Source organism: Excalfactoria chinensis, chromosome 4 (genome assembly GCF_039878825.1).
Source record: "Excalfactoria chinensis isolate bCotChi1 chromosome 4, bCotChi1.hap2, whole genome shotgun sequence".
In the NCBI taxonomy this organism is placed as follows: Eukaryota; Metazoa; Chordata; class Aves; order Galliformes; family Phasianidae; genus Excalfactoria; species Excalfactoria chinensis.
This window is the reverse complement of record NC_092828.1, coordinates 31,729,041-31,740,713: the sequence shown is the minus strand read 5'-3', so window position 1 is coordinate 31,740,713 and position 11,673 is coordinate 31,729,041. Positions and strand designations below refer to the sequence as shown.

At 43.2% G+C, this 11,673-nt stretch overlaps 1 protein-coding gene across 1 annotated transcript; it reads left to right on the top strand.

The window, feature by feature from the left end:
• The first annotated feature begins 1,754 nt into the window (after positions 1-1,754).
• CASP6 (caspase 6) lies at positions 1,755-11,579 on the top strand. Its single transcript, XM_072334133.1, has 8 exons — positions 1,755-2,013; positions 2,813-2,854; positions 4,111-4,153; positions 5,954-6,100; positions 6,549-6,625; positions 7,066-7,241; positions 8,882-9,038; positions 9,869-11,579. Exons 1-8 carry the CDS (start codon positions 1,860-1,862, stop codon positions 10,105-10,107), a joined length of 1,035 nt encoding a protein of 344 aa, XP_072190234.1. The 5' UTR covers positions 1,755-1,859; the 3' UTR covers positions 10,108-11,579.
• The last annotated feature ends 94 nt before the right edge of the window (positions 11,580-11,673 follow it).

Sequence of the window (11,673 nt, the reverse complement as noted above, 5' to 3'; positions counted from 1 at the left end):
ATTGCACTCTGGATTAGCAGTGTCATTTAACACAATGAGACCAGCTTAGGGCTACAGAACAGATTGCTGCTACAGAGCCCCAGGCTGGGCTCTGCAGTTGCTCCTTCATACAGAATTACTGCAGTAAGGGGCAGCTCAGGTAGGAGCTGAAAGAACTGGGATATGCAGTTTGGGGACAAATATATATATCTGTGTATTAAGAATCTGTTTTACAGCATAAGAAAGGGGCAGAAGTCTGATAATAGTATCCTGTTTTGACTGAATAAACAAAAGGAATTTAATCAATTTCATCTTGATCTCACTGACTGCTAGTTGGTTGAGGATAGCAAGTCAAAACATGGTAAAAACAAGTGAAGGCAGAGAGAAATACCCGTTGCTCCCTCAACCACAAGGAAGCCACCTTGTCCAAAGTTCCTTATTTGTACAACAAACATGTAAAACAAGTCAGGCTGGATCAAACACCTAAAATCCCCATCCAGAGCCACCTCCTCTTGTGCATGTAGCAGTGCTGCTCACTGAGAGCTGCCAGATACACAATTCAGACCTGTCCTCATTACAAACCTACAGATCCCAGGTAGAGAAGGAAGGGTTTGGGCACTAGCTCCATAATTATAGAATCACAGAATCCCCAAGGTTGGAAAAGACCTCCAAGATCATCCAGTCCAACCATCCACCTACCACCAATACTTCCCTTCTGAACCGTGTCCCTCAGTACCACATCTACATGGTTCATGAACGCCTCCAGGGACAGTGATTCAACCACCTCCCTTGGCAGTCCATTCCAGCACCTAACCACTTCTTCATGAAAGAAATTTTTCTTAACATTCAACCTGAATCTTCCCTGGCACAACTTGAGTGCATTCCCTCCCATCCTATTCCTAGTTACACAGAAGAAGAGGCTGATCCCCTCTTCACTGCAATCTCTTTTCAGATAGCTGTAGAACGTGATAAGGTCTCCCCTGAGCCTCCTCCAGAATGAACAACCCCAGTTCCTTCAGCTGCTTCTCATAAGACTTGTGCTCCAGACCCCACAGCTTCATTGCCCTTCTCTGGATACCCTCCGTGACCTCAATATCTTATATTGAGGGGTCCAAAACTGAATGCAGTCCTGGAGGTGCAGCCTCACTGGTGCTGAATGGAGAAGGATGATTGCATCCATGCTCCTACTGGCAACACTATTTCTAATACAAGCCAGGATGCCACTGGCCTTCTTGGTCACCTGGGCACACTACTGGCTCATGCTGTGTTGAGCACTGATCAACACCCCCAAGTGCATTTCTTCCACAGCTTTCCAGCCACTCTGCCTCACACCTGTAGCATTGCCTGGAGCTGCTGCAACTGAAGTGCAGGACCTGACACTTGGTCTTGTTAAACTTCATCCCACTGGCATCAGCCCAGCTATCCAGACTCTGTAGGGCCTTCTTACCCACAGGCAGATTGACACTTGCTCCCAGTCAGGCTGGCAGGCCTGTCATTCCCCAGATCTCCTTCCTGTAGCTAGGAATCATGCTGGCAAGCCTCCAGTCCTCTGGGACCTCCCTAGTTGACCATGAAATGATAGAGGCTTCCCATGCACAGGGCCATTCGCCAGGTGCTCTCCCCAGCACCTGAGATCTCACCACAGTCAGGCTCACCAAAGGGTACTCTGCAGTAACAGACCGAGGCTGCAAATCTGCCAGCTTCCCAATCCTTCAGGGCTCCATACACGCGAATGTGGCTATCAGAAGCCTTACAGCAAACCGTGCATACCTGTGCCCTCTGGCAGAGCCCTGAGGAGCCTCGGCCCAGCAGCACCACAGCGCCTCACAAGGCGCTCCCCTTCCCAGAAGGCGCTCGGCCAAGCGAAAGCGATTCTCCGAATGCCCTCGGGGCGCCGAGGGACGGCTCGCGGCCTGCCTTGCTCCCGCCCCGTTTCCTCCGGAGGCAGCGCGGAGGAGGCGGGCCGGGCCGGCAGACGGCGGGCGCGGAGTCGGGCTCTCGACATGTCGGGCGCGGAGCGGCGGCGGGCGGCAGGTAGGCGGGAGGATGTTAGCGGCCGGAGCGCTCTCTGCTCCGCGGGGACCTGCGGGATGAAGGAAACGGAGAGACGGAGCCCCGGGTCGGACCCGGGGAGCGGAGCTGCGGGGCTGCTGCTGTGTTCTGAGTGGGGGGAGCTCGGCCTTTTCCGTCTGTGAAACAAAGCGGGGAGGGAGGAGGACGAAGCGGAAACAACGATTTGCATGGGGACCCGGAACGAAAGTACTGGAAGTCAGGTTACTGCTGGAGATAAGTGCGCTGTATCAGTGTGGGGGCGGGAGGGAGAGCGGGAGACGTGGCTATAGGGCTGCACCGCTGTGATCGATGTTCTTACTGTAAAGCTGGTAGGCATTCCATAGTCTTTGTATCTACGTGACAGCGTGTTCTGTCCTAAAGTTTGACTTTAACCTTTTAAAAGCCTGTTGAGGGTTTTGGAAGTGTTTCCTTCCTTCCCCTCTCCTTTAAGTTGAGGCAAAAGTATCAGATTTCAGGTGCTCAAGCAAAGAAAGTGTAAATTTAAAAATACAGATCTCTGACTTGTATTATAAACAAAATCACAGGCACAAGCGATGCTGCTACATTCTGTCTGCACTCATTTTCAACACTTCTGTCATTAGCTCCAAGCTTAGTCTAGTGCCTTTATGAACATCTCAGTCAGTATGTTTGTATGTCAGTTGTTTTCGCTGAAGGCTTCAGTCAGATGTGAAAAACAGGGACCAAAACGAGGAAAATGATGTGTACAGAATAGTTTTTAAAATACAGGTCTATGTGACCATGCCTTCTGCTTTGATTGCAGGCCGTGTGCAGTTGGACAGCAAACCTACACCAACCAACACAGGTACAATACAGCATACAGTTTTCATAATGTGGTTGTTAGTCTCTAGTGACAGTAGTTGAAACTATGATAAGAAGAGCCTAATGAGATGTTAAAGAACAAATATTGAAGTATTTTGGCCTGGCCATCTGCCTAGCCTTCAGTTTTGCACCCTTCCAAGGTATGCAGATTCCCAGTTATTTCCACAATGTTACCTTCATATGCATTCTGTTACTGGAGATACTTAATTTAGCAGAAGAAAAGGTATAAATCTTGCATGTTCTCAATTGTTGTTGCTAACACATATGGTTATACTACCTTCTCAGCAATGCTGAGGCTGCACCTTGAGTATTACATTCACTATTGGGCTCCTCCCTACAAGAAGGACATTGAGGTTGTGAAGTGTGTCCAGAGAAGGGCAGTGAAGCAGTGAGAGCACAAGTCTTTTGGGGAGCAGCTGGGAGAACTGGGATTGCTCAGTGTGGAGAAGAGGAAGCTCAGGGGAGACCACATCACTCTCTAAAACTGAAAAGATATTGTGATGAGGCAGGGGTCAGCTTCTTCTCCTGCATAACTGGGACAAGAGGGAATGGCCTCAAGTTACACCAGGGGAGGTTCAGGTTGGATATTAGGAAAACTTTCTTCTCCAAAAGAGCGTTCAGATGCTGGAACAGGCTGCCCAGGGAAGTCATTGAATCACTGTCCCTGGAGGTGTCCAAGAAACATGTAGATGTGGTACTAAGGGGACATGGTTTAGTAGGGAAATATTGGCAGCAAGTGGACAGTTGGACTGGATGATCTTGGAGATCTTTTCCAACCTTGGTGATTCTGTGATTCATAAGCTGCTCCCAACCTCAGAGAATGCTTAGTTTTGCAATAGGGGCACTACTGAAGTTAAAAAAAAAGTGTATTTTTAGATAATGTAAACTCCTAATTATTGAGCCAAAGAGAGTGTTTAAATATAGACTTCTAACCACTTATGTATTCCGAGGTCATGACTTATGTATTTAAGTGGATACAGATAGCTGGCTAAATAAAAAATGTGTACATCATGACCACCTAAAATTCGTATATTAGAGTCAAATTTTAACAACATCCCCCAAAAGTTTGGGGTACAAATGCTAATGAAGCCGTTAAACTGCTTGCCTACGTAGCTGATATGTGAATGAGCTTTTGGTTCATCTTTCACACTTAATAGCTAAACTTTACGGCTGGATGCACAAGTTCAAACCTTTTCCTTTAAAGATTTGGTGGCTAAATCACTTTTTTCTTTCTAACAGATGGAAATCAGAACATCACAGAAGTGGATGCATTTGATATAAGGTACAGTTCTGACGGCAGTGATGGAGAGATGGCCTACTGAGGTCAGTTGAAGTTTTCCTGGCTTTCATTAGGAATGCAGCTGGATTACTCACACAACCTCACCCATTTACACAACATGTTGTTAGTTTTAGCAGCATCAGCTGTACAACTACCCTTCTTATGATGAAGGCATGCAGAAGGGATTCTTAGGAGTGGATTCTTATGTTAAGCAATGTGCAGAGACAGTGGCCATCACAGTCTATGGACAACTGGGTGAAGCAATAGTGTGTAACACAAGAATACAGTCCTCTATAGAGAGTGTGTAGAAACAGTGAGGTAGTGGATCCATGATTTTTTCCTGCTCCATCATGCAACGCTGTCTAGCTCTGGAAAAGGTAAACTACCTGTCTGGTAGCTTCCTTTGCCTTGCTCACACAATGAATACAGCTGAGCAGAGGAAGAGTTTCACAGGGAACTATTTTCTAATGGTTCTTTGATGGATCCGAGGACATAACAGTCCATAAGCCACGTATCTTGCTAAATCCTAAGGAACAAAAATTACCAGGATCTGAACAAGCTCTGGCACTGGCACAAGTGAAATATCATAATTACAGAGCTAAAGTTGAACATTTTATCACGTTAAGTGCTCTAATCAGGGAGAGCGTGATAAAGCATCCCACTTATTTTTCTGACCAGTTTTCCAACTAACGCTTTAGAAATCCCCAGTTGGGGAGCAGTTATCCAGAATTCCTGCTCCTTGTTTGAATTCTTCTGCAGGCATTATGAGCAGATGTTTTAAGGAGCTGCTCATAGTAAAGTGGAGAAGCAGAAATACTTAATGAAACATTTTAGTTGCTTCGTAGTGAAATGAAGGCATTTTGGAGTAAAGTGTAATCTTTAAGTAACTTCTCCAGGTGAATATTCAGAACTTTTTGTAGGGATTGCACCAAGACTGAACATTCTGCAGCAGGAAAAAAAAAAGAACCAAAACAGTAACATGCCAAATACAACAGCTCTAGGGCAGCATGACCTGGACTGTCATTCTGCACACCTACAGCACGTGCCTTTTCTGTTGTGAGGAGCTGTCGTCAGAAGTATTTTACCCTCTCTTGCCTGCATTGCTGCCTTTATCAACAGAAGCAGCACGATTTGTTGCTCTAAATACAACCATGCCAAAGCCTAGAAAGGACCCTTTGGGTTCAAGTTTAAAGATCATAGCAAGTTAATGCAGACCTCTGTGTTGTGTTTGCTCATAACACAATAAAAGAAACAGAATGCTACTCCAAACGTGCAAGTACAACACATTTGTTGCCTTGATAATTAAAATTTCTCTACTTATAAGCCGGGTTGGTCATTTGAGCTCTTGCCAATAGTCCCTCAGTTGTAGGGCTCTGTTGGTTGGTTGCTAAACACCAGTCAACAGTTGTACCATCATAGCTTTCATTTGGATCTGTAAATAATACAAACTTGTTCACTTTTCACAAACAGTATTTATGCTACCTCGTCAATCAGTATACAGTACATAGGCTGCTGTTTAGGATGTAACACTTGGCTCAGTTCAACTCTACCTGACAGATCCTTGTCCCCAGCCTAATCGTGTTTTTACTGACCTGTTTAACATGCCCAAGCTTTTCAGCAACACTTAATGATTTAGGTTCTTTCTGAAATATCACACGTTTTAAAGTCTTGTCTTCTGAAATTGGATTCTCAATGTCTGTAGTCAGTTTAACTGTAGACAGTCTCAGCTAGCAGGAATACAGGAAAGGAAGTCAATTAGCAGCTAACTAACTCATCAAGAAAGTTTTCTGTCTCTGGCAACAGACAAACATTTGACCCTGCGGAGCAATACAAAATGAACCATCAGAGAAGAGGAGTTGCGTTAATCTTCAATCACGAGCACTTTTTTTGGCATTTAAGGCTGCCAGACAGACGTGGGACTTTGGCAGATAGAAACAATCTGCAACGCAGGTAAGAAACTCGGGTTTCTCCCCCAAAGCTTAAAAGAAACGTGAACTTCAGAACTTGAGATGAAATAAGCAGCTCCCCAGATCTTACATTTAAGTGCAGAAGAAAATATTTTGCAAACATGAGAGTCTGTGCAATCTTGACAAAGAAAGACATAATTAAGACGACTTCAGGGGACATTCCTGTACGTCACAGAAACTGCTGGCACAAGTCACATGACTGCAGCGAGTCCAGAACTCTCGTAGGCCAAAGTCTTCAGAGTAACTTGAAGTAGATACTAGATATGCACTGGACAGCAGTTTGAGTCCAAAATAATTTTCAGTTGTTGTTTTCACAATTAATGCGTAAACATGAATATTCACTGTCTCATAGTGAAAGCAGTTGAGTTGGTAGGAATCGATCTATAATATGAGAAAATGTTTTTACTAACACGTATGTGCTTTAACAATAGTTTGACAGACCTTGGATTCGAAGTCAGAATTTTTGACGATCTGAAAGCAGAAGATGTGCTGCAGAAAGTGTATGAAGGTAGGAGACCGTATATTAGTTATGTCTAACTATTGATAGCAGAATTTCTAGACATGCATTTTCTGTTCTCCGTGCTCATTTGACTTAAAATCTTTCATTTTCGTGCATGGTATTTAACATTAAAAGGGTTTAAGGGTTAAACTTCAGGGGTTTTTTTATTGCAGTGTAAGCAAATCTCTGCTGAGAGCTAATGAAGCTGCTGAAAGATGTTAGCTTTCAGCTGGGAGAAGTTAACAACATTCTTTTGTATTTTCAATGGCCTTATCTTGAGCCATGCTTCATCACTGTACCTGCAGATCTCCGCAGTCTTATGCTATCTGAAAATACGGTTCACTTGAGAAATGTCTGATTCGAGATGAAATTATATAATCCAAATGTGCCCTGTTTTTTTGAAAGTGAAAATCGCTGCTTAGTTAACTAAAGCACACTTGATATTTCAGCCTCTCGGGATGACTACAGCAACGCTGACTGCTTTGTTTGCGTGTTCTTGAGTCACGGTGAGAACGATCACGTCTACGCATATGATGCCCAAATCAAAATTGAGACGATCACAAACATGTTCAGAGGAGACAAGTGCCAGAGTCTGGTAGGAAAGCCGAAGATATTTATAATTCAGGTGAGATGCTGTCAGTGTACATTTAATGGCAGAGAAGAAAGTAGCATCAGTGTTTGGAGAAAGCTGTGTACGGCCTCAGCTCAGTTCCTCCCGTTGACACCTCTCGTCCATAGGTTAGGCTGAAAAACGTTATCTAACTTCCTTACATTCAGTGCTTTCCCCCTGGTAAGTTCCTTCACTTGATCATTGAAGATTATTTGTTGTTTTTATTTATTTCCATGACTGATACTCATCATAGAATTGTTATGGTTGGAAAAGACCTTTAAGATCCATCTGTTGTAATTCACTTCTCTAGAAAAACTGAAGTAACTTATGAAGGCTTTATTGTCACAAAACTACTGCTGGTGCTAAGCGGTCAAACAAAACCCATACAATAACTTCCTATATTACTCCTTGGTTCGAAGCATAATGCAAGCTAGAAAGGATTCCGGAGGTCTGTGGTCCAGCTTCTTGTTCAAAGCAGTTGGATACGGGGGCAATCCCAATTTTTAATGTTAGAATTAGTAAACTCAGACAAGAACTTGACCTTTAGTAGACTGTGATTCTAGTAGTTATAGGGTAATTCTAAGAACTACCTTTTTTCCAGTGAAAGGTGACTTAGGCACAAGGCTGCTACAAACTTCAGCATACTGTTAAATACAAGGTATATGTGGAAATATTTATGATACTTATCAAAGAAGCAAATGGCATTAGTTCAGTTCACGGAGATCTTTTACAGCAGAGAGAACAATCAGTATAACACTTACCTTTGGAAATCACAGAGTGAACAGCAAGGACAGAACTTCATCATGCCAAAAGAAAGGAAACTCCTATTTCTCTTTCATGATAGCTCTTAAGTAACGCCTGTTGCCTGCTTTGTACCCTTTAAGTATACTCTTTCTTTCTCTCCATGTACACTCTTTCTGCAACACAGGCAATCCTTGGCTTATTTAATGGCTTCTCGTTAAATAAATAAATCAGCAACATAATATAACACAGCATATTGCAATGGCTGTGCTTCAGAGCATTTATTCCTTGATGCATTGTCAGGTTTAGGGAGGTGATCCTTTCTCTTTCCCCAGCTGGTGAGACTGCATTCAGAGTCTTGTGTCCAGTTCTGAGCTCCCCAGTACACAAGATACAGACTTACTGAAATGAGTTTAGTGCGGGGCTGTGAAAATGATTAAGGAACTGGAGCATCTTTCATATCAGGAGAAACTAGGATTGCTCAACCTAAAGAAGAGAAGGCTTAAGGGGAATCTTATCAATATACATGAATACCTGATAGCAGGAGTGGGAATGAAGAGGAAGCCAGGATCTCTTCAGTCGTGCACAGTGGGCACAAACTAAACACACAGAACATCTCAACACAAGAGAACACTTTTTTATTGGGTAGGTGAGCAAACACTGAAAGTTATCATGCAACCTTGAAGACAGTCAGAAGCCAACTGGACATAGTCCTGAACAACCTGTTTTAGCTGACCCTGAGTTTTTATTGGATTTCATTACCAGTATTTTAATTGATAGAGATGGGTCTTTTATAATTCTACACGTATAGTTAATGTAGAACGTAACAGGAGTCCTCTTTGTTTAAAAGCATTGTGGTAACGCAGATCAGCTTCACAGAGGTGAATGTATAACCATCCTTCTCTCCCCAACAGGCATGTCGAGGTGATAAACATGATGATCCAGTTCTAGTTCAGGATTCAGTAGACGGCAAAGATGAAACCACTGTTAACCAGACTGAAGTGGATGCAGCTGGCGTCTATACCCTGCCAGCTGGTGCAGACTTCATTATGTGCTATTCTGTGGCACAAGGTAGAGTTCTATTTTATGTCTGTCTGTCTGTCTGATATTTCATTAGAACAAGCTTGAACGCTTCCCCATTTTGCAGTCAAAATAATGAGTACAGTTCTATGTCATCTGTTTTGCTCCCTGTTAAGTGACATCTGGGAAGGAGCCCCATATGTTAGGGAAAAAGTAAAAACAAACGTTCAAAATTGCAGTTAATTTGCCAAACAGAATCATTCTCTTCATAATCTTGTTGCTGAGCTGTCTGCTGACAGCAGTCATTCCCCTTTTCTCCAAGCCTCTCTGTGGTATTCGAGAGGCTTATCTGTTCCCCCATACTGCGCGGCTGTACTTCCCAGTCCATCATCTGTCTTGTCCTCAGTCCCATCTGCTGCCATGCAAATTGCAGACACAGCCCTGTGGACAGTAAGCTACCAGTTCCTAAACTGTATTCCTCTTGGCTAGACAAAGTAAGTGATATCAAAACCGTTTCCTTCTGCTGTTTCTAGTGAAACTGCATAACTTGACATGGTAAGATTTACACCGGTGTGCCTCGGTGGCACAGCGATAGAATTGCCGCTTGCAACACCAGAGGGCCCGGGTTCGAATCCCCCCTGTGGCACAAGGGGTAGAAGTGCCGCTCTGCTACACAGAGGGCTCGAATCCCGGGGGTTGGACTTGATGATCTCTAAGGTCCCTTCCAACTCGCACAATACTATGATACTATGATACTATGATGATACATCCAGTAGTAATTCCGTTAGGTGAAGCTAGCAAGGAGCAACCCTCGTGAATGTTTTTCAGTGGCAGTGGCTACTTACAACTAAATATAATCATATTTTCCTGTTCTGCAATAGGTTACTTTTCTCACCGTGAAACCATAAATGGCTCCTGGTACATTCAAGACTTGTGTGAAGCTCTCAGGAAGCACGGCTCGTCCTTGGAGTTCACAGAACTTCTTACCGTCGTCAACAGAAAAGTTTCTCATCGCAGAGTGGATATGTGCAGAGATATAAACGCCATAGGGAAGAAACAGATTCCTTGTTTCGCTTCGATGTTGACGAAAAAACTGTATTTTCATCTAAAATCGAAGTAGGTTGCTACTTACATGGCATTCTTTAATGCTCGCCGCAGAAGTGAGAAAACTACCATCTTAGATCAGGAGATGGCAGAAACACTGGGATCAAACCATCCAGTTTGTATATGCAACAGGTTCCAAAAGGCAAATTTAAAGCGAATAGTGCAGCTCTGTTCATCTCAGGGAATCTGGACAAAGTTTACTGGTGCTGGATTAATAAGAGGTGCTCAGATTTTAGTGAAATTAACTTTTAAGGACAAAGAAAGATTTTTGCTCAGTTTATCTGTTTAATTATGGCACATTTTTTACTGTTTCCAAATCTTTTTAAACACTTAGGTTAGCTTCTCTTGCTCCAAGAGTGCCGCTTATAGGAAAAACAAAAAGATGCCTTACAAGTGTATCTATCTGTGTACAGCAGCATCCACCGTCTTATTTTTATGCATTTATTAAGGTGGATTTTCTTTTTTCCTCTCAACACTGAAAACGTACTTCATTCCTTGAGTGCATTTGTAGTTCTAATGCACATAAAGGGCTTCTTCTCTTGGCACATAAGTTTCATTGGTGGCGCAATTAAAGCTCCTTGGTGCTTTGCATCCTCAGGGGGAAAGAAAGCAGTAGTGAAATAAGGCAGCAGATAACTTGCTTTGGAATAGCATGATTTGGGGTACAAACACACTCCTTGGCAGGGGTAAGCTCATCTGGTACACTAAAACGATTTATATGGTTTAGGCTCACTTGCCACTCTTTTACTTATCTTTAGGCAGCCCTGCAATATATAACATAAGCAAACCTTAGTACTTCACATCTTGGTGTTGGACCAGACTGTGCCTCCTCTGGGCTGCAGGAGATGAGCTGTACGTTGTCATTTTGTATACAGAACTGACAGTACACATGTCATCGTGGACCAGAGGGAATGGTTTCAAGCTGCAGCAGGAGAGATTCAGGCTGGACATTAGGAAATATTACTTCTCAGAAAGGGTGGTCAGGCACTGGAATGGACTGCCCAGGGAGGTGCTGGAGTCACCAACCCTGGTCAAGGAGCAATTAGATGTGGTGTTGAGGGACATGGTTTAGTGGGAGCTATTGGTAATTAGGTGAATGGTTGGCTGGGTGATCTTTTAGGTCTTTTCCAACCTTGGTGATTCTGTGATCATAGGATGTTTCAGGTTGCTACTAATGCAGCATTAGTAATTGCAATGCTTAATAGAAGCAATCGGAAAAAAAAAAGAGTTTTTACATTATTGGTACATAATGCTTAACTTTGGTGAACAATGGAGAACTCACGCTAAGGGAAGTTAATTCACTTTTCTGGGTAAAAGAAATTGACTTACTGGCTCTACTTTAGTTAACTTCTTTTCTATACTGTGTTCTGAGTCACAGCTATTAAGTCTTAGTATGGCTACTTTGAAGCTTTGAGTAAATCATGTATATGTGAATGTTTTGTAAGTTCTTTCAGTAAAATGCAACATTAAAACAAATAATTTTACAGTAAATGAGTTTGATGTGTTATTTTTCCAGCAACGTTGACTAAATTCCTTGCTAACTGAAAACAACAGCCCTCACTTTGGAGAACGTGCCTCCATT